Source organism: Mustela nivalis (genome assembly GCF_964662115.1).
Source record: "Mustela nivalis genome assembly, chromosome: 2".
NCBI lineage: Eukaryota > Metazoa > Chordata > Mammalia > Carnivora > Mustelidae > Mustela > Mustela nivalis.
Genome location: NC_139021.1, coordinates 98,471,479 through 98,494,483, shown reverse-complemented (window position 1 = coordinate 98,494,483; position 23,005 = coordinate 98,471,479). Strand labels below are relative to the sequence as shown.

Sequence of the window (23,005 nt, the reverse complement as noted above, 5' to 3'; positions counted from 1 at the left end):
ATTCTCATTTCTACCCAAAAGATTACTTGTGTCTATTCTTGAACTTCACATACATGGAATCATGCAGAATGTAAACCTTGTTCTCTGGCTTCTTTTGTTCAACATAATGTTTTTGAGATTTACCCATGTTCTTGCACGCATTAGTAATTTGCTATGGCTGAACAGCAAGCATTATTATATGGGCAGATCACAACTTATCTGTTCCTCCATCAGGGGACGTTTCAGTTGTGATAAACTTTTGGTTATAATGACTAATGTTGGCAACAACATTCCTGTACAAACATTTCTGTCGTAATATGTTTTCATTTATTTTAAGCAAATCTCCAGGGGTGGAGGTATAAACGTCATTAAAGACAACTTCCCAAAGTGAGTTCTTGGCTCTTTCAATCTTTGAAGTTTTAGCTATTCAAAGGGGTGTGGAAAGGTATCTTTTTGATGGTTTAATTTGCATTTCTCTAACAACAAATACTGAACACCTTTTCAGAGGTCTGCATTTGCATGTCTTCATTTGATAGTTTTGTCCATTTTTGTTTATTAGGCATATGAGAATTGTATCTTGAAGGCAATTGATATTTATTCTGAGTGAGTTTACAATAGAAGCATTTGTGCATTCTGTCAATGAAGAAAATGGACAGAAAGATGGGAAAAAATCTTGCATCCATGGTGTTTAGTAACTTTAAATTTAGATAACTTTAAGTTACATAAAATCCAAAATATAAAATGACTTTATGTAAAAGTAACCTTAACTTTAAGTAGCTTTAAATTACACCTTATCAATTATGCTTATTACATGTCAAACTTTTTGAAGGTGGGGTATTATTTTCTCCATTCACTATGGGAGAGATCTCTATGGTTAGAAGGCAAAGAAAACCCAAGTCACAGATTCAGTTGCCTGGGAACCAAACCAGTAAGATCCATGCTAACCCGAGACTTTTTGTCTGTAGCAGTGGATGCTGTCACAAACACAGAAAATACATGGGTGGTCAGTTTTGGGGATTGCACAGAGGAACACAGCACTGTGTAGAAACATCTGCATTCTACAGTCAGCTTTGGACACTGATTGCAAAGGCCGCGTGGGCCTTTTTTTTTCAGCCCTGCCTGTCCCTAACACATAGCTAAAGTACTTTTCAGGGCCAGACCAATTCTGTCAATCTCTTTGGGGGGGCGGGGCGGGGCAACCTGTGCCTTTTTGGAAAATAAGCTCTTATGTGGCTGAGAGCTGCCTCAGGTGTACCTCTGGCCTGAGCTCTCAGGAACACCTGCTTGATTTAGGGTCCCGGCAGGCCAATCTTCAATTAGGAACCGGTGGAGCTGGAGGGCGCACTACAGCATCTTTTAACAGGGGGCACCTTCTAAAAAAACAGTGAGGGGGACCCCCTGCAGGCGGTGTAGCTGACACGTGCCCAGGGCGCGCGCGGAGCGGGATGGGGCGGGGCTGCAGACCCCTCCCAGCGGGCGCCGGGGCACCGCGCACGCGCACGCACTCGCGCACGCCCGTCGTTTGGGCGCCGGGTGGCCGCGGAGGGGCGCGCGCGGCAAATGGAGCGGGTCCTCGCGGAAACGCTGCTGTCGCAGAGCCGGGACCCTCGGGGCCTGCTCGGAGCGCTGTGCCGCGGGGAGGCGTCCGCGGAGCGCGTGGAGACGCTGCGCTTCCTGCTGCAGCGCCTCGAGGACGCGGAGGAGCGCGGTGGCGGCGGGGGTGCGGGCGCGCTCCCGGAGGCGGCGCGCGAGGTCGCCGCCGGGTTCCTGGTGCCGCTGCTGCGGGGCCTGCGCGGGCGCCCTGCGGGCGCCCCGGACCCCGACCTGCCGGCCCGGGACCGCCGGCGCGTGCTGAGGGCCGCGACCGCCGCCTTGCGCTCGTGCGCCCGCCTCGCCGGGGGCCCGCAGCTGGCGGCCGCCCTGGCGGAGGAGGCGCTGCGCGACCTTGTGGCTGGGGGGCCCGCGGCCGGCGCGGAGGCGGCGGTGGAGGTGCTGGCGGCGGTCGGGCCCTGCCTGCGGCCCCACGAGGACGGGCCGCTCCTGGAGCGGGTGGCGCAGGCCGCCCTCGCCTTGGCGCTGGGCGCCGACGGGGAGCGGGACGAGGCCGGGCCGGCGGAGGACGCGGCGGCGCTGGCGGCCGGGAGGCTGCTGCCGGCGCTGGGCCAGTGCGGCGGGACGGCGCTGCGGGCCGTCTGGGCCGGGCTGGTCGCGGCCGGAGAGCCCTCGGGGCCGGGGCGCGTCGGGCCGCGGCTGCTGGTGCTGAGCGCCCTGGCCGAGAGGCTGCTGCCCGAGCCCGGCGCCGACCGCGGCCCCCGAGCGGGCGAAGAGGACCCCGACGCGCGGCGCTGCTGGCGCTTCTGGAGGACCGTGCAGGCGGGGCTGGCGCAGGCCCCCGACGCGCTGACGCGCAAGCGGGCGCGCTACCTGCTGCAGAGGGCGGTGGAGGTGTCGGCGGAGCGCGGCGCGCCCTGCGCCTGCGGCCCCCGGGAAGGAACCGGTACTGCCCTCCGCTTCCGTCCCATCCTCTTTGGCCTTCTGGGGAGGTGGGGGGGGGGGGGCTCCTGCTTCCGAAACCAGCTCTCCGCCCTCCGTGCCTGTGTGTGTCCGGTAACCCCAAAGCCTGGAAACCTTGGGAACCTCACCTCGGGGTGGTCTCCAAGCAGCACGAATCTCGGCAGCTGCGAACAGTCCGCGCTTCCTCACCTTTCTGACCCAGAGCGGGGCGCGGCCCTGAGCCGGGGAATGGTGAGGAACGTGGCTGAGTCCGAGCAGGGCTTGACAGCCCCAATCTGAGCCATCTCGGGGTAGGTCCCTGCTCACAGGAAGGAAGGGCTCGTGTCCATCAAGTTGAAAGACCAGTGGGTTGGGTTGTGCACGGTACAATTCTGCCCTAGGAATCATCACACTCCGGAACTTTCCCTTGGTAGTTCTCTTTGAAAAATGTTTTGTCCTTAAGTAGTCCTTTGGAGGGTGTTTTTGCTATTGATTTAATAGGGTGAGTCCAGTTTTAAGTAATTTTTAAAAATCTTTTGAGACTGCTTCCTACTCCTTGATGACAAAACGAGAGTGGCCCAGCTACCAAGGACTCCCTTCAGTGCGGTACTGTGGATTGGTTTGTTCGCTGAAATGTGGTAAAGTGCCCTTCAGGCATCTTTCTGAGCTGTCCAAAACCAAGATAGAATGATTCAAAATTGTCCCCATAGAGGAGCGCCTGTGTGGCTCAGTGGGTTGAGTCTCTGCCTTCGGCTCAGGTCATGATCTCAGGGTCCTGGGATCGAGCCCCGCATTGGGCTCTCTGCTCACTGGGGATCCTGCTTGCCCCCTCTCTCTGCCTGCCTCTCTGCCTACTTGTGATCTCTGTCTGTCAAATAAAATCTTTAAAAAAGGAAAAGAAAAAAAGTTGTCCCCATAGATAATTTCTGCCTGTTTAACTGTACCCCCTCTTACTGGTAAGGGGTTTTTTGTTTGGTTGAAGTTGGGAGTAGATCTTCATGTTTGTCTACAACGTTAGTAAATATTTTGGCAGTCCACAAAGTAGTGATCATCCCAGGAGAGTTTTCACCGGAGAACACTTTTTAAATGACCAAAATTGAAGTCATTTATTTTAAAGAGTCATTCTACAGAGTTTTAAAGATGAGCAGTGGTCTCTGCTTCTTGCCCCCTCAGAAAGCGACCATTTGTACCTCTTTTAGCTGATTATTTTGGACTTACCTCTGTCTTCCCGTAATCTGGGTAAATCAATATCATTTGCCACAGTTACACTTCAGTTAAATGTAAGTTCAACGTTTACAAAGTTATGACTGAAGATGTTCACAGATGACCCATGTAGTAAATTATGATTTTTTTCCCCTTCCTGCAGGTTTTTTTTTTCTGGAATTAGGTCATTTACAGATTAGTTTGGTTCTCTCTATATTTATCATGAATTCAGCCTTGAAGTGTTAGCTCATCCTCTAAATCTTTCTTATACAAAGTCCAGTCATTTTCTCCAAGACGTCTATCCTAGATTCCCCTTATAAGCTCAGCCTGGTGTGTAGCTGCCAGTTCTCATCTCTGCCCTCACCTGATGCCTGGCTTGGAATTCTTGTTTCCTGGAGTTCAAACTTCTATCTTTTTTGGTTTTCTCACTCGTTTTGGTGTAGGCATCATCCAGAGGTAAAAATTTTTATCAGAGCATGTCTGATATGTTTTTGAAGATTATTTATTTTAGAGAGCGAGAGAGCATGAGAGCTGAGGTTGGGAGAAGGATAAGCAGACTCCCTGCTGAGTGTGCCCCTCCCCCCACCTGACCTGACATGGGGCTCCATTCCAGGACCCCGAGAGATTATGACCAGAGCCTAAACCAAGAGTCAGATGCTTAACCTTCCAAGTCACCCAGGCGCCCCTGAGGTGTTTTTCTTTCTTTTATTTCCATCTGACACTTAATTTCCATTCCCTGAAAATCCCCAGCTGTTCACACAGGTTGTCTACCTTCTCCCCTAGATCCTTTAACATGTGAGTCCTAATCCTGTATGAGTCCTCTGCACGAGCCATCTCTGAGTTTTGTTTTGTTTTTTCTTTTATCTCTTATCTGTCACTCTTATCTGTAGAGTGAAATGGATCTCTGTGTCTAGGGATGGGCGCCCTCTTCTCTGAGGCCATTAGTGTTGGGGATTGGGTCACGCGAGTTTATGGTGAAGCTGGGTTTGGATCTTGCTGCCATGGCCGTGGGGTGTTGCTCCCTTGGGTTTAGTGGGAAGCCAGGAGTCCCTAAAGGATTTTCCTCTGTTTTCTTGTCTTCTGAAGTCTTTGATGCTAACAACACAGTTGGGGTCCTTCCCTCAAGGGTAGACGGCTGATGTCCGTTACTTGGTACAAGGCTTGAGATGGTCGAGGGGGTGGTACTTTTCATCTCTTCCGCTCCATCCTCTACTTAGGCCTGGTGTGCCTGAACCTCAGGCTTCCATCCAGCTCCCTCCTCGGTGGCATATAATCTTGTGTCCTACTTGGTGAAGGGTGTAGAGTTCCCTCACTCTCTCCCATGGTGGCTGCATTCTGCTTCTGCCTGTAGTAGGACTTGACTGCTGGTTCCTTGCCATCCCCCACGACAGCAGATCTGCTTCGTATCCCCCGCCCCCCCCCCCCGCCCGGGGGATTCTGCGCATGAGGGGTTTCCTCTTGACGGTGCAGGGTTGGGCAAGCAGGTTTTCTCTCCATCTCCCAGGGCAGCCAGTGTTTGCCTGGTGTCGGGACAGGGACAGGCGAGGGGATGTGGCAGGGTTTCCTCCAGGGGCAGACGGCTTTGGTCTCCCGTTTGAGGAGGATCCTGGGGGCAGACGGGCCTCAGCACTTGACCACCACCTTGTACTGGTGTAGGGCTGGGCTGGCGTGTTTCGGTTAGTCCTGCGGTCCTCTCAGACCTGCTCCTGCCCTGCACGCCTGTGCTCCAGTCTCTTGCCTTTCCTGCCGTCTTCCTCAGATCACTTGGGGGGATGCCTAAGGAAGAGAGCTGGTGAGTGGTCGCGGACTCCCTTGGGGTTCCCGGGGTTCTAGGCTGTCAAACTAGCCCACACCACGCCTTGGAAAAAACTCAACAAACCTTCATTGGGTTCTTTTTTTCTTTTTTAAAAAAAGATTTTTAGATTGAGAAAGAGCTTGAGCAGGGGGAGAGGGAGAGAATCAGACTTCGCACTGAGCATGTGGGGCTCGATCCCACGACCCTGAGGTCATGGCCTGAGCGGAACCCAAGAGATAGACACTTAACCAACTGCGCCACCCAGGTGCCCCTGCTTGTTGTTTTTTTCTAAACATTTTTGGTGACCACCTCTTCTTCCTGCTCTTGGCCAGAGATAGATTGAGTTAGAGTGTCTTGTGTGTTCTTAGAGAGAGGCCTTCTGCCCTGTGCAGTTCTGATCCCTGGAAGCATTGCCATCTCAGGTGTCAGGGTTTAGGACTGTGTGTCCAACCTTTTCTCTTTGTCCGTATGGCAGGAATGTTCTTCTGTAAGTGGAAACTGAGACCAAGCTTGTCTAACTGCCTTTGTTTTCCCATCACATTTATTTATGGTTTGATGGAGGTGGGGGTGGAATTCTAGCTTAAAAAACATTTCCATTCAGAATTTCGAAGGCACTGATCTATTATCTTAGGAGCTCGAGCTTCCGGTGTTGCTGTCGAGCTGTCTGAAACGTTCCGAATCGTGTTTGTTTGTACATGTTCCATTTCTTCTGCATGGAAGTTAGTCCCGGGCGCCTTCCTTCTCAAGTGTCACAGTTTTGGTACCTGTCAGTTTTCGTCCTTGCCCTGGGCACTCGGTGGACCTGGTCAGTCCGGAAATCGTGATCTTCAGTTCTGAGAACTTTTCCTGAATTACTTTCTTTGCTCCCTTCCTTTCTGCTTGCGGTTCTCTTGTTGGATATTGAAGCTCCTGGACTGGTTATCAAAGCATCTTTTCTGTCCTGTTTCCTATGATTTTGTCTCTTGGTTCTAGTCCCTGGGTGACCCCCGCGACTTTATTTCCAGTCCTTTCTTTGAGTTTCTGGGTTTTTCCTATCAAATTTTTATTCTCCTGTGATCTTTTTTGTTTTTATAATATCCCCTTATTATTTGTATCCTGTTCTTATGACAACATGAGGTTTTCTTCCTTTGGCATATTTTTGTTCTCTCCAAATTTCCTCTGTTTGTTTTGGTCTTGATCTTTATGTGGGTGTTTCCCCAGATGGCTGGTGATCTTAGATACCTGCTTATACTTAAGAATAAGGAACCAGTGGGGGGCCTGTGTGGCTTAATCGGTTGAGCTTCATCTCTTGGTTTCTGCTCAGGTCATGATCTCAGAGTCGTGGGTTTGGATACTGCTTTAGGCTCCATACTTGGCCAGGAGTTGGCTTGAGGATTTCTCTTCTTCTCCCTCTGCCCTTCCTCCTGCTCACTCATGAGCTCTTTCTCTTTCTCTCAAATAAATAAATCTTTAATAAAGAAAATGAATAAGGAACCTCAAATCCGAACACATAAGTGATTCTTGCTGACCGTGAACTTCACGGCAAGGTGATCTGGCCGAGCCCCACCGTACTGGGTAATCTCTGACAGTAGTATTTTCACGTCTTCCCTCTTGGACTGGCCAGATTCCACGGATACCTTCCAGTCTGTTGCTGCATAGTGAAGGCCAGACCAGCATCCTGGGACCTGAGGGGCCCTGGTGGTGGAAGGGGCAGGTAGAAGGGGTGAGGGTCAGCATCTAAGGTGCGTACATGTTCCCTTACTCTTAACCCTAGTAGGGTCCAATGCATCTCAATCTAGAGACCCACAAGTTTACCTTCTCCAGAGAATAAATTCCAGGCTTTTTCATGCTCCAAGCATAGGAAAGGGCACTGAGGATCTGTTTCTTAACACACCAAACAAAATTCTTTTTAGTTTAGCCTTGCTTTTCCCCTCCACTTATGGAGCAACTTTTGTTCCTTCAGTCGGGAGAGCTGAGTTCAAGTGTAAATTGGGTTTCTTTTTGGCTTTCCATGTGCCACCTTACGTTCACTTTTCCTGAGTACGCTTGGTTTTTCTCTGATCTTCAAACTTAGTTTCACTGGTGTTGGCTTCTGGGTTTTTGCCATTCTTTTGGGTTTTTGCCTTTGAAAAATCCTTGACTATTATCGGAGGTTCTTAAGGAGAGAAAGTGGGGTTTAAGTGTTCAAATCTGTGACTCTTGCTGAGAACTCTGAAACAGTAATCTTAGTTAAAACGAAAACAAAAAACAAAAACCTTTTGAGATTCTTATTAGCCCAAGCCTACTATCTAGGCTTTGATACAGGGATGCCCTCCATTATTAGAGGATACAGTATTGGCTAATGGTGGCATTATTTTAAAAATGTCTTTAATAAACCTATGAAATCTACAAAAAGAAGGAACTAATTTTCCTCTTTAAACCCTATCAGGCCCAAGTCTGTTTTGGTGGTCTGAGAAGAAGAAAGATGAGCTGCTAAAGTTTTGGGAAAACTATATTTTAATTTTGGAAACTCTAGAAGGAAATCAGGTAAGAGTTTTCGTATTTTATCAGATCCTGTGTAGATGGAGTTTTAATTTTTTTCAAACAGTCTGTAAAAGCAATGCAGAAAGACTAATTTGGATAAAGCATAATAAGATACAAATGTACTTTGTTTACTGGCATAAATTTAATTTAAAGCTGAATGTTAACTCAGGAATTAAAGCATACTTTTAATTGACTTAAATTGTCACTTGAAGAGTTTTAGTCTTACTTGTTCTGCCCTCAACATTTACTTCTGAAGTGAAGTTTTTAGTTTCTCAAACTAAACATAAACTTTGAAAATTATGAATAATCTTCAAAGAAATACAGACTTAGGAAAATGTTACTTAAGGCAACTTGAGGTAGATTCTTAAGTAAATAATTGCCCTTTAATTTTGTAGGCCTGCCTGCCTTCCTTTCTTCCTTCTTTCCTCCTTCCTGTTTTAGTTCTTAGAGCTGTATGTCCTACAAGTGGGAACCTGAAAAATCATTTTCAGTTAACTTTGAATTAGTTTTTGTAGAATGTTTAAATTGAGTTCAATCTCTTAAGATGACTAAGCTAGTACAGTGGTTCTCAACCTTCAACATTCCTTAGAATTACCTAGATGGCTTGTTAAAGTACAAATCGCTGGGTCTGGTCTCCAGAGTTTCTGATTCAGGAGGTCTGGGGTTGGGGCCAGGAAGTCAGGTGTTTCTCCAGTTCCCAGATGATGCCTCTGCCGCTGGGGCAATCACTCCTGGAGACCCAGGGTGGTGCAGGGCCTCCCGTCTGTCAGCTGCAGACCTCTGAGGGTCTTGCTGTCCCAGTACTCATTGTTAGCTATCACCCCAAGTGTGCACTGGGCCTTGTTCGTGGACTGAAAGAATTACTCACTTGCTAAATGTACATGAGGAATAAAGAAAGCATTTCCAAATTCAAATACACTTTTATAGTTTTCCTTTATCAGTAGATACATAAGACTCCATAATTTATTAGAAACTCTAATTTACCTACATTTGCCTACAGTATTCTGGCCCTACTCTATACATGTGACCTTGACCATCCTTTGAGTGCGTCCAGAGAATTTTTGCCCTCTTTGTAATGTGTTGGTATTATCAGGCCTGCCTATTTCCCAGGGCAGTTGAGGATTACATGACATAACGCTTTATGATAACACTGTACAAATGTGACGTTACTGTCACCATATTCTAGGTCCTGCTCATTAGCTTTGCCATACACAGCCTCGTAGCCGGAATTCATAGGATATAAAAAGCGGAAAAATCAGGCACCTTCTGTGTAGTAGGGCTACTGTTGTACAGTAGATGAAAATAAGTTTCATCTGAATTTTTGAAGTTTATCTTAATTTTTAAAGGTTTTTATTTTATATGTTTTTTGTTGTTGTTTTTGTTTTCAGATCCACGTTATAAAGCCAGTTTTACCAAAGCTAAACAGTCTGTTTGAATATGCAGTGTCAGAGGAAAATGGTAATGGCTACTTGTATTTTGATTTGTATAATGTTTATAGCTTTTTTCCTCCTTGATTTTGTAAATAATTCAGTGCATTATAGAGAATCTGGAAGAACCTTCAAAGTGTAACAGGAGATATACATCTGCCGCCACCCAGAGAACAGCTGTTCACATTCCAGATTCGTGCCTTCCGGACTGATGGTTCCTAATGTTCTGGCTTATCGAGCAGTGTGTCCAGATGCGTTTACCTGTATCCTGAAGTAGACTTTGAGAACATATCTATAAATGCGCAGTTTGCCATAATTTAGCGATATGGTTAATTTTGTAAACTTCTAATCACGGAGCATTTGAAACACTTACAGAAGGGGAGGAATAAGTAAAGCGAGCCCCACCGCCCAGCTTCAGCAGGGACCAGCCCATGGCCGGCCTGTGCCTCCACCCTCTGTACCCTCCCCCACCTTCTCTGCCCGTCATGGAACCTGAAGCACACCCCAACCCTCACAGCAGACTCTGTTGTCTGAAGTCATTTGAGTGTGCACCCTTCACAGATGAGGGCTCTTTAGGAATGTTTTGATGAAGGTATATTCTACATTTTTCGTGATGGCTCTTTGGTATTATATATTAACTGCTCTCCATTCTTACTCTCTGTTTCATTGTTCATTACTTTCTTGGGATTTCAGTTATTATTCTAGATCTTGGACTTCTAGGAAGATTCCAAGATACAATTTTAAGTGTGGCTGTTAAGCCTTTAATCAGTACTGTGTTTTGGGAGCTTCTTGAGAGAAATAGAAAGAAACTGGAGCTTCCTAACATTATTTCATGAGACTGGGCTTGTATCAACAAAACAGCTAAATGTAGTTTTGTGTTTGGTTTGCATATGAATGATGAGCTGCTGCACTATCGTGTTTACCCACGAGAATTAACCTGGGTAAATGGATTTTAGTGCCGACTCCAGATAATTACAGCTTTAATAGTTTGACCCCTCAGGAGCTGAGCTTTCCCCAGTAAGTCCTGTAGATGTTTTCTGATACAGTGGGATTTTTCATAGACTCTGTCATCCCCTGGGGCTAGAATTTAATTGAATCCTGTTGTGACTTCACTTATGCATTTACTAGTAAAATGATTCTCTTATTACCACGTATTGCCCACGGCTCTTGGCAAACCAAATCAAATAACAGTGACAGGTTTGGAAAAACTGCCATTGCCAAAGCATTGAACAAGCAAGCATGTTGGTGTGAATGACAAATAAAGGACCAGTTCATTTCTAGAATGCCGTGAGTTAAAAATGCTGAGTCAATTTTTTCTAGAAGAATTAAAAGATATTTCAAAAGCGTTAAAAAAAAATACCTCTGGGGTACATATTTATTCCCTTTTGGGTTTTTCCCCACTCATTTATATATTTAGTGAGATTCACTTAGGGTCCAAGATATGCTAAGTGCTAGGGATAAGGGGTGAGATAGTTTTTCAATAATTTTTGTCTCTTTTCCATGAAAAAAAAAAAAGTGGTAATGATAAGTTCTAGGAAGGTACCGAATGAGGGATGGAAATGGATATATGGGGAGCGGGGCTGTCGGGGCAGGCGCACCTCAGGAGGGAGCACGGAGCTGAGACTGCCTCTTGTGAGGGAGCCCTGAGCTGGGACAGCTGGGCGAGGCCGAGGACCCGAAGGCCCAGCGTGGCCCAGGGTGGTGGCGTTGGCCTCGTTCTCAAGTCGCTTCATGCCTCATTCAGATTTTTGTTCTGAGAGTATGAGGAGCCAGTCAAGGGTATTAAGCAGAGGAGCGACAGTTTCAGATTCCCATGTGATGTGTCTCCACAGGGTGCTGGCTCTTTCACCCCTCCTGGCACATGTGCATTTATAAAAGAATGTTCGAAAGTGAGAATAAAATCCTGACCAGAGAAGGTGTCATCCATTTTTTGGAGCTGTATGAAACAAGGAGTCTTCCTTTTGCACCAGAGTTTTCTGAGGTAATGACAGCCTTTTTCTTCCCCCTTGCTCCCTGTGTCAAGAGATGAGAGGTGGGGGCACCTGGGTGGCTCAGTGGGTTAAGCCTCTGCCTTCAGCTCAGGTCATGATCCCAGGGTCCTGGGATTGAGCCCCGCATCGGGCTCTCTGCTCAGTGGGGAGCCTGCTTTCCTCCCCCTCTCTTTCTTCCTGCCTCTCTGCCTAGTTGTGATCTCTTTCGGTCAGGTAAATAAATGGAATCTTTAAAAAAACAAAAAACACATGATCTATATTAAAAAAAAAAAAAAAGATGGGAGGTAAAGACATTTGTTGCCTCTCTACGAGGGCGCTCTCAGAGCAAGTGAGCTTTTATAGATGAGCATAATGATGCTGTTTTCCCAGCGCTTTTCACTTGCTTTTTTGACCCAATACCTTGTCATATTTTTGAGGATAGAATTTTTTCCCGTTTTGTTTTCCAGAGACAGGGGCTTACGTTTTCTCTTGACTATCTCTTGTTTTTCTGTGTCACTATGCTTATTTTCTTCTGTGTATTTCTCCTTTGGGCTCCTTTCTCCTTGCCGGCCCTCTCTGATCTCTCTTCCTCAGTTTCCATCAGGTGGTTACTTGGTTGTGGCAGTGGAATTAAGGTCCCCTCCACGATGAGCCCCGAGTTAGCCTACAGTGGAAGAGATCAGCTTTGCTCAGAACAGCTCGTCTGCAGTCCTGTTGATATGCAGCTAAAGCAAGCCGACTTCCCAGAGTTGCAGCTGTAACTGAACGTCAATCACATTTTTTTTTTGTTTTAGTTTATTATTGGACCATTAATGGATGCACTTTCGGAGAGCTCTCTGTATAGCAGGTAAGCAAACATTGTGTTATCCAGCAGCCATGTAGTAATATGTCCTCGATACAGAAATGTCATGTGTTCATGAAATATGACCAGGCTGTTAATGCATTTGGTACACGACACGTGTACCGAACAGACATTCAGCTTTTTCTTACTATGAAGTCCCTTCTGTGTGTGTTCGTCTTCTTGCTCTCCTTCTATTGCTTGTATCACATGTTCCTTCTTTTTTTGTTCTGGTTTTCTTTCTCACCTTGAATGCTTCCACGCTTGGGGTTTATGGAAGGCATACCTCGCCAAGGTATGCTTTCCTCTTCCTCTTGCTCTGATTCACACTCTCAGAAATTGTGGTGACTTTGGCTGACCAACGCTCTAAGCGTTTTTTCTTTCTTTCTTTTTTTTTAATAAACTTTTTGTTTTGACTTAAAGAAAACTTGTGAGGATAATATTCCTTACATGTATTTCATCCACGTTCCCCCGATGTCACCGTGTCATCGTGTCTGTTTAATCGCTCTTCCTCTCCCTGTGGGTGGACGTTGGTTTCCTAGTTCTGTCTGCTGAGCAGACTTACCCACCTGTGTCTGCTGCAGGGTCTGTCTTTCCATCATCCACCTCCATCCACGTGAAAACCCACAGGTTCACCTCCGTGGGTCCGATTCCAGTCCAATGCTGCAGAGCTCACTGACCTCGCGGTTTCCCCACTGACAGGGGCTGCTGTGATTGTAAATATGTCACTTCCTGCCCCTTCTCTGCAGGCAGTTAGACAGTGAGGATGGTTGTGCCACAGCCTCGTTTTCTGAGCCTTCTCCATGCTCTCAAATTACCCCTTCAGGATGGTCCCCTGTCTCTGAACTTCAGGGATCTTTTGGACCCTGATAAACTAAATGTGTACGTGCCAAGTCTTCGGTTCAGTATCTCTAAACAGACAAGCCCCTCTCCCCCCACTGCCAGTTCCTTTAAAACTTTTTAAATTAGTTTGTGCTAAGTTTTACTAATATTTAATCCTATATAATAAATATCAAAAGAGCATAGCAACACTTGATTCACCAATTAGTTTTCAAATAGCTCATTACTATCGAAGAGTTCTGTGAAGCAGACCGTAAAACCTACTCGGTGCCTCTCAAGGAGGCGACAGACACATTTATTATGAAATGCCTTCAGTTTCCTCACACTCTAATGTGTTCAATTAACAGATAATGTTCCTGGTGGAACATATAGCAGGAGAAAATATGACTTGATAGACGTTGACAATTAAATGTTTTTGCAGAATTTATTAATTACTCAGATATGTTTTTCTATGAATGAGATTTCCTTTATTTAATACTTAAAGATTTTAAATCGTTGGATTATGTGTTGCAAACAATAAAATACGTCTGAAAATGATCACTTTTAGACTTTTTTAAGATGATGCTATTTTAGCAAGATTCACAGTGTGTGTCAGGGAAAGTATCATAAAAAGGAAATCCGTGTCTACTTATTTTGTTATGATATTAACTCATGTCTGTTTTCCTAGAAGATCCTGATGTTTTTGTATTCAGAAGGATCTTCAGAATTTCACTGATAAATAAAATGCAGGTTTAGAAAAAGATGATCTGATTGTTGTTGAAAGACTTTTGAGCCATAGTTTACTTAGTTTCGGTATGCTTACTTGTAAATTTAAAAACTTTTTTTTTTTTTCCCCTCATTTGTCTATAGGTCCCCAGGCCAGCTGATAGGAAGTGGTTCTCCACTGGGATTGAAATTACAGAAGTTTTTAGTCACTTATGTTTCTCTTCTTCCAGAAGAAATAAAGAGTATGTGTCAGTAAAAAATTTTTTAATTTATTAGCTTTAAAATTTTTAGTATATTGGTGATAAGCACTATCCTATGACTATTATAATCAGTACTTCAAAATAGTTTTCTTTTTCTGGAATATACCTATTTTTTTCAGAATCCTACAGGTGTTCATTGTAGTTGGGTACAACTTTTGCCTTGACACAACACATATTGCCAGTCTTGGCTCGAGGAGTGCGGACGTCATTTTAGAACGTGTGCTGCTGTTGGCCATCTTTTCTAGTTTTCCCTGTTCGCTTCCCCAAAACTAGTAAAACTGGTTGAAGAAAGAGCGACCTGGGTTCAGGAAAAAGTTGGAAACAGAATATCCATTGTGGCAAAGCTATAGACAGGAACTTGACAGGTAGAAGAAAAATACTCCTGCTTTATGTAGAGCTTTTATCTTAGAAATACCCACTTCTTTGGATTGGTTGGTGATTTATCTTCCTTTCTGGTGAGTTAAGTTGGTAAGCAGAGAGCAACACCAGTGTTACTTTGTTAGTTGAGCAGCAAAAGGACTTAACTCTACTTCCTGGGTCCTTTCTTCACTTGTGGCTTTGTGGCTCATAAAGCGACACTGGGTATGAAACAGACACACATTTCCTTTTGTATTTTGTCTGCAAACAGGGTGAAACAATGACCAACAATAATGTCTGCTCAGAAGTCAGGGATAAAAAAAGCAAAAAGATGATCTGCGTATCCCAACTTTAGGTTTCTAGAAAATTGGCTCATTCGATTACTTTTTTTAAAAAATTAGTTCGTGGAGAAGATTCTCTCAGAAGTTCTGTAGTTTGCCAGAAGACAGAAGCGTATGCAGTCTGGGGATTGCTTTGCTGAGCATGTTGGCCCATCCCAGGTCAGCAGTGCGGAAAGAGGGAGGGTGCTGGGAGCGCCCCGAGGGTATGGGTGCCTGCTATCCTTGGCCATGGCCAGCATGCAGTGGACGCTTGTAAGTATGTTGAACAAATGTGAAATGGAAGCGTGGCCATCCCCATCTTCCCTGTGCCATGAGTGAGGCGTTAGGCAAAGTGGAACTTAATTAGTCCAACAGAAGAGAAGGCAAGTACAGTGTTTATTCAATTTTTTACTTAGTAGATTTTTCAGTCAGCAGTTTCCAGTGAGTATCTTAAATGTTTTGTGCTAGGTATTTGGAAGATATAAAATATATTTTATATATAAAATATAATTAGATAATATAAAGTATTGTTTTATAACTATACATAAAATAAAACACAAGCTCCTTTCAGGAGCTTCAAGGATTTCTTGGGTCATTCTACAGTGATGATCAGAGGAAACAGACATTTCACTAATTATGTGACTTGAGGGTCTTTAAGAAGTCACTTATTAGAAGAGAAGGCAGAACAGAGAACCTTACCTTGGTATCTCAAGATGGAAAATTAGTGACCAGATCCAGGGTGAGTAAGAAATGGCATATGTGATTAATGTTACTGTACGCAGATATGAGAGGCCATCTATCATCAGTAATTCTTACCCTGTTTTTTTTTTAACCTCTTCCAACAGAGGACTGGTTTCTAACACTAGAAAAGATTGCTCTTACACTTTAAGCTTTTTCTTTTTTTCATAGCTGTGTGGTTATAAGAATCTCTGCAATATAGTAGAGTATGTATTTTATGGGGCTGAGATTGAAATAGCACAGATTTTTTTCCCCCCAACAGGTTTGTTGAGCTAGAATTCACAAACCACAAAACTCCTCCTTTTAAAGTGTTTCTTTCATTGGTTTTCCGTGCATTCACTAAGTTCTGTGACCATCACCACTAATTCTAGAATATTTTCATCACTCCCAGAAAGAATACTTTTACCACCCATCACCGATCCCTTTCTGTTCTTTCCCAACAGCTTCTGTCAGCTACTAATCTCCTTCCTCTACAGATTTGCTGATTCTAGACATTTCCTGTAAGTGGAATCCTAGAATATGTGGCCTTTTAATTTATGTCTGGTTCATCAGCCGTGAACGAGTCATCCAGGAAGGACCCATGTTTCAGTATTTCATTCTTTTTTATGGCCACGTAATACCCTACTGTACAGATATCACACATTTTATTTATCCGTTAGACATCTGGAAAATGCTACACTGTGAATATTCACGCACAAGTTTTTGTACGAACACGTGCTTTCCGTTCTCTTGAGTGTATGCCTAGGAGTGCAGTTGTTGGCTCCGATGGTAGTTCTCGGTGTAACTCAGTGTAACTGTCTTGGTGTAACCATTTTCTACACTGGCCGTGTCGTCTTGCGTTCCACCAGCAGTGTACGAGAGTCTAGTTTCTCTTTCCATGCCAGCACTTGTTAGTGTCTGTGCTTTTGGCGAGAGCTGTCCTCATGGATGTGAAGTTCTATCTCTCTTTTTTTTTTTTTTTAATTTAATTTTAAATTTAGTTGGCCAGCATGAGTTCGCCTCATTAGTTTTTGGTGTAGTGTTCAGTGATTCATTAGTAGTGTGTGACACCCAGCACTCATCGCCACACCTGCCCTTCTTAATGCCCATCACCCGGTTACCCCATTCCTCCACCCACTTCCCCTCCAGCAACCCAGTTTGTTTCCCGGAGCCCAGAGTTTCTCCTGGTTTGTCTCCCTCTCTGATTTCTTCCCTTTCCGATTTCCCTCCCTTCCCCGACGATCCTATGCGCTGTTTCTTAGGTTCCACGCATGGTTTTTGATTTGCATTTCATACCTGCTGACGGTGCCCAGCAGCTTTCCATGAGATTCTTGGCGAGAGTGACATTTTAAAACCTTCTCTTTCAGGTAGTTTCCTACTAAAGTTTATTCAGAAGATGACAAGCAGACATTGGTGTGCCATTCCCATTTTGTTTCTGTCTAAGGCTTTGGCAAATGTCCCAAGATGTAAAGCCCTGGGTATAGAAGGGCTTCTTGCTCTCAGGTAATCTACTCTGTGTTCACACACGTTCGTATGTTCACATAGGGTCGTCTGCAGTAACTTTCCGTCAGTAAATTTTGTTTTCCCCGCTGCTTTAGCCTATAGTGAGTCGTTTTAGTTAATATTGGCATTGGGATGTGAGCTTGCTCTTTTGAGCTCGTAATTTGGTATTGAGAAGTAAAAAGTTAACTTACATGGTTGGACTTATTTTGTTTTATGAATTACTAATTTAAATATGTGCCACAATACATGCTATTGGATTTTGATAATTTTAAGACCCGGCCAATAAGGTTTTCTTACATTACATTGATATGCAGAAAACTAGAGATGAAAATATCAAACAGTAATAATGATTGCAAAGATTTTCAAAAAATGTAAAACTCTTATTTTAATAGTATCTTTATTTACAGTTTTTTGGAAGAGATGTATTTCATATTAAAATCAAGCACTACCAGAGAGACCTTAAGGAAATAATAGCTTTGAAAGTGTACTGACAGTGACTCTCTACATTCGGAGTTGTAGAAACTCTAGATGAGCTTGTCAGTATTTACAGGTTACCAGAACTGTCTTTGGGAACATGGAAATGCACGTTTCTGTTTTCTGACGTCAGGGACGTTCTGCAGCGCACAATGATCACCCACCAGATCCTGCTGAGAGGGGCCGCGCAGTGCTATCTTCTTCAGACAGCCATGAATTTAGTAGATGTGGTAAGTTGGTCTTTTACTCAGGATACTTCAGTTTATGAGTCTTTCTCCGTGAATAAGTGTGCAAAAACGTGTCAACGGAGCCGTGGGTCTGTAACCAATTTCCCTGGTAGACAACAGTTCACACGTAGGGACAGCTTATTGCTGGCAGAATTAAACCTGTCTTGGGTGAGTGACTCCCCTGGGACAGGATCCGTGGAAGCTTTTGCCTGATTTCCTCTATACTTTTTCTGCACATCTTCCCAAAAATTGATCTTCAAGAAGTCTGTAGTATCTTTTGTTGTTTTTTACAGAGCCCCTTTGCTACTATTGCTGGGAATAGGGGTCAGCAAACTTCTGTGAAGGGCCAGAAAAGTCCTTTTTAAGTTCGTGGTATCTGTTATAATTACTTAAAAGCTGCCATGGACAGTTTATAAATAAAGTGGCTAAAATAAGTTAAAACTTTATTTACAAAAGAGCTGAGTGGTTTTGCTGACACCTGGCCTAGAGCAAGGTATCTTAAGTCAAGATGTACAGCCTTAAGGGAATGAAAAGACTTCTGTGGTTTTCAGAAGGCTGGGGGTTTTCATGGCTTTGAAAGTAAGCTTCACTTTTCAACTTAAGTAACTTCTTATCGAATGTGTTTTTGCTTTTAGACTCTGACCATCTTGTCTCTAAGACAGTAATCTTTTTTTTTTTATAAGATTTCATTTATCTATTTGACAGAGAGATCACAAGTAGGCAGAGAGGCAGGCAGAGAGAGAGGAGGAAGCAGGCTCCCTGCTGAGCAGAGAACCCAACTCAGGGCTCGATCCCAGAACTTGGGGATCACGAACTGAGCCAAAGGCAGTGGCTCCAACCCACTGAGCCACCCAGGCACCCCTAAGACAGTAATCTTGATCATAAGGAACATAGACTTAGAAAATAATCTTTCACTTTATATACTAACATATTGATTGCTTGTAGTCAATATCTTTTCTAAAGTCAAATTTTTTTTAAAAAAGCTTTCCTTTGATTTAACTAATAATATTCTACTTTAAGTGGTATGTTAACTTGCTTTCACAGTGATTTCATTTTATTAAAAATTTTTAAAGGAGTCATTTTTTTAAACTGCCCTGACACCTTCCCTCTCTTCCTCCCTTATAGGAGAAGGTGACCCTTTCAGATGTTTCAACTTTTCTCATGTCTCTGAGACAAGAAGAGTCCTTAGGACGAGGAACCTCATTGTGGACAGAGGTGAGATGGAAAATAATAATAATGTCTTTGAAAAGTCATAAAAAGTTGTTTTCTAACTGAACTCACTAGTCACTTATGTAAAATATAACCTTTGTTACCTACCAACAGAGGTTTTTAAATATTGTATATTTGCTTTGAGTGAACCTAAGTAATCATGCTGCTGAGACTCTTACAGGGAGACTGGACAGTGTTTGGGATAGAGACAGACTTAGAAGAGAAAGGAAGCGCTCGTGGGCAGATTGCAATTCTGGATGAGATAGATCAGAAGTGAGGAAGACATTAGACTCAAAAGCAATGACACGGACCTCCTCTTGCTGTTTTTTTTTTTCTGTCTGTCCATGGCACTTTATCACCCAGTTGCCTGAGTCTGACATTTTGGTAATTGCTGATTCTTCCCAACTTCCTGCATCAAACCCATCATGAAATCCTACACGTCCTTCCTCTTCTGGAGAGTGGAGACCCTGCGATGGCTCTGCAGGCCCCTGGCCTCACAGGGCTGCTCTTCTGTGTGGGGTCATGTGGGGTCATCAGGGGTCTGTGTCCTCCCCTCTGGAGCTCTGGTCACGCTATTCCTGTTGGCTCTTACCCCTCGCAGAGCTGGTTGGATCCCAGTCTGTGTCCATTGCAGGTTCTGTGGTTTTTGAGGACAGGGAGCTTTTAAAAAAAGAATTCTATTTATCCACTGCTTAAGAGATCACAGAGGGCATAGTTGTGATTATTTCTTTTTGAAGGCAAGTCCAGGGCCGCTGTGTGGCTCAGTGGGTCAGGGCCTCTGCCTGGTCCTGGGATCGAGCCCCAAATCGGGCTTTCTGCTCAGTGGGGAGCCTGCTTCCCTCTCTCTCTCTCTGCCTGCCTTTCTGCCTGCCTGTGATCGCTGTCTGTCAAATAAATAAATAAAATTTTTAAAAAAACAAAACAAAGTAAAAAAAACCCAGAAGGCAAGTCCGTCTGGATGCACAGAGGGAAACGAGAAATCAGCTTGAACCGTATTAAGATAATTCAGGTGGGAAATCATAAGGGCATAGAGTAGTAGGGTAATGGAGGGAATGAAGACAAAGAAAATCGGGGTCTTTAAAAATGAGAATTTTAATTTCTTAATCATAATGTGTCAATTAGGTGGAGTCTGAAAAATAGAGAATCATATAAAGAAAATAAAAATCACCTGTGATGTCTACAATCAAACTAAATCCAGATTTTTTTGGCTTAATTATTAAGTTTTTCGGTATACATATTCTCAGTCTTGCTTTCTCACTATATAGGCTTACATTTAAAGTGATAGATTAACATGTATGATTTTCTAAACAAAGCAACCATTATACTGTTCGGAATTTTATTTTTCATTTTCACATACGTTTGAACATTTTAACGTGTTGCTAACTCTCCACTATGTAATATTTAAAAATTCAGTCGATGAAACATTTTAGAATTTATTTGATCAGTTCCTTTTGTTGGACATTTGTCTCAGATCTTAACATTTCTTCTGGAAATACGTGCTGCTAAAAGATAAAGACTTTGAAAGGGCCTAAATAGGCTCTTATCACACCTACAAATGTTAACGATCATTTCTCAGTTTCAAATATTTGGTGTTTAACTTGCTCCAGATGTTCAGTATTTGTGCATTTTGTTCATATATTTGGCTTTAAGTATTCAGATGAGGTCTGTCATTGCATTGATAGGTCTAGTTTGCAAATTGTGGTTAATCTGGTGTGTGGCACAAGCTGTGAGGTATCATTGAGAAAGTGCATGTGTGTCGCTCTCGGCCCGCAAGAACGACTCGGAGACTCACGTAGCGGCGAACCTTCTTCTTTAATCGCTTTTTTTCTTCCTCCTTCTTTACCCTCGGCGCATGCGTTTTTATACAGGCAGTGTTACCCAATCACAATGCAGTGCTCATGCACCTCCCGCGAGAGTGGACCTAAATGAACGGCCAATCATATTCAGTCCCTTACAGCTCTTAGAGTAGGCCTCCTGTACCGGCTCCTGACATCTCCCCCTTTTTTATTTATTTATAATGGCTGAGATCGTGCCTGTCTTAGGTTGCCAATCCTCAGCACACATGCTTACCCGTCATCGGGTACTCTCCCTGGTCGAAGAGCCCCTGTCTTAGGTTGCTATGGTGTGGGATCAGTCTTACCGGTCTTTGACTACCGATCTAGCATACTTAGCCATATCTGGGGGGAGGTACCAGCTTCAAGAGCCATCATGGCTTGAACCATGAGGTGTTATTGTCGTTGATTGCGACGGACACGGCCACACACCCAACATAACATTAGTACGTTAGCTGTGATTAAGAGAACAGCCATGGCACCAAGTCCGGTCCACTGTTTGAGGAACGAAACAGATTGCTGTAACATTTTTTTTCCACTCACTAACAGGTGCAATAGTTACTTTGGTAGAATGTATGGATATAATTTGAGCTCGTAATTGCCTAGTTAAATTTTGAAATTGACGGTTCCAGGTACCATTAAGCATTCTTCCCAATTGTCTAGAGAGGTTAGTTGCTAAGGATAAGTTGTTATGAGCTATAGGGGTGATACAAAGTCCGGCCATATTATGTATGCATCCTATTGACACAATTGACTCTAGGATATCAAGTTGTTCCTGTACAAAATCAACCCTTTGATTTACAATAAGGATCCCAGCATGCAAATGTCCGTTAATTTGTTCTTGCCTAGCCAATGCTTCAGCAACCATTCCTGTGACGTTGTTGAGTGCAGCTGCTGTCTGTACTGACGTTGTCAACGCTACCGCGGCAGCAGTGGCGGTGGATGCTGCGATAGCTGCAATAATGGCTGCTGTTATTCCAAAGTCTCATTTATGTCGAAGCAGCACCGGCAGGTTGTCGGGGTTCACCTGTACTGGCATCGGGATATACGTCGGTATCTTGGCTATTACTGCCGAGTCTCCCATCGAGGCGTTCCAACATTCTGATAGCAGACAATTCTGGGACTCACAAGAGAGACTAGATGACTGTTAATAGTAGAAGCATTAAAAACTATGAAGAGAAAGGGAGCTCTAACACAGACGGGCATTGGTGAGTAACTTATGTGCTTAGCTGAGGTGCAATTGCAAGTAACATTTGTTTCAAATCGAGAGCCTACGTGATAGTTGTATGTACAGTTACGCCATGTAGACCCATTAATAAAGTGAAGGCTTTCCAAGCCTGTACATGCTTGTGCCGCATTGCAGAGCAGCCACCTATCTAGAAGGTGAGCTGACGCACCTTGCCCCGGGTCTTGGTAGGTATAATTATAGCCAAAAAAGGTGAAGTTAGAGTAAGTGGGGATTTTAGGACTGAATGAGAATCCTGTTCCCACCCAAACTCCTGAGAGGCTACTATGGCAGCCACTCGTGCGGTGCAGCTCGCACAATAGCAGGCCTTGGTGCAGCAAGGTTTATACGGAGGAGGCCCCTCGTAAGGTGGCGCTGTTGGGGCTGGGCGCGTGGGCATAGGATCTAAGTTATCTACCACTTCCGTCTCTGTTTGTAACTGCGCCATAGCTCCTTCTTCCGCTTTTAATTTCAGCTGTGCCATAACTTCCCCCTGCATTTTGAGCTGCGCCATAACCTTCTTTAGCTTTTCCTCCTTTTTTGCAAGCTCCTTTTGCATCTTGCTCACCTTTTGGCTTTTGGGCGATTTCCCTCCTCTGCTCCTTTCCAAAAACCAGGGAGCCGTTTGTCCCACTTCTCTCAAAAACAAACGAGCTGTTTTATTTTTTAAAGGAGTACCAATTGCTTTAAGGATATCAGAAAGCGGCCCCAGCATTTTATATGTGGCCATCTCGTTTCCCATCCCGGAAAGCTTTACTCTCGTCCTTATCCTAGGAACTTTGCAGCCATCTCGTTTCCCATCCCGGAAAGCTTTCTACGCTCGTCCTCGACTTGAGGAACTTTCCCTGTCACTAGACAGAAATAGGTGCACTCTTTACCTGATCGTCGCCGACTCCGTGCGTCTCTCACGATGAGAATCCCGGGTCTCAGCACCACTTGTCGCTCTCGGCCCGCAAGAACGACTCGGAGACTCACGTAGCGGCGAACCTTCTTCTTTAATCGCTTTTTTTTCTTCTCCCCTCTTTACCCTCGGCGCATGCGTTTTTATACAGGCAGTGTTACCCAATCACAATGCAGTGCTCATGCACCTCCCGCGAGAGTGGACCTAAATGAACAGCCAATCATATTC

The 23,005-nt window shown here is 44.5% G+C and overlaps 1 protein-coding gene across 4 annotated transcripts in view; it reads left to right on the top strand.

The window, feature by feature from the left end:
- The first annotated feature begins 288 nt into the window (after positions 1-288).
- Positions 289-23,005, top strand: part of TARBP1 (tRNA guanosine 2 -O-methyltransferase TARBP1) — an 85,326-nt gene continuing 62,609 nt past the window's right edge. For 2 of the 4 annotated variants that reach the window (XM_082720702.1, XM_082720701.1), the window contains exons 1-9: positions 289-2,476; positions 7,878-7,975; positions 9,361-9,430; positions 11,232-11,380; positions 12,164-12,216; positions 13,897-13,994; positions 16,774-16,909; positions 17,517-17,613; positions 18,736-18,825. In XM_082720702.1, the coding sequence (XP_082576828.1) occupies positions 1,540-2,476; positions 7,878-7,975; positions 9,361-9,430; positions 11,232-11,380; positions 12,164-12,216; positions 13,897-13,994; positions 16,774-16,909; positions 17,517-17,613; positions 18,736-18,825 (1,728 nt within the window). In that variant the 5' untranslated portion in view covers positions 289-1,539. Of the gene's footprint in view, positions 2,477-7,877; positions 7,976-9,360; positions 9,431-11,231; positions 11,381-12,163; positions 12,217-13,896; positions 13,995-16,773; positions 16,910-17,459; positions 17,614-18,735; positions 18,826-23,005 lie in introns of all 4 variants that reach the window. The other 2 variants (XM_082720700.1, XM_082720699.1) reach the window with 1 other exon arrangement.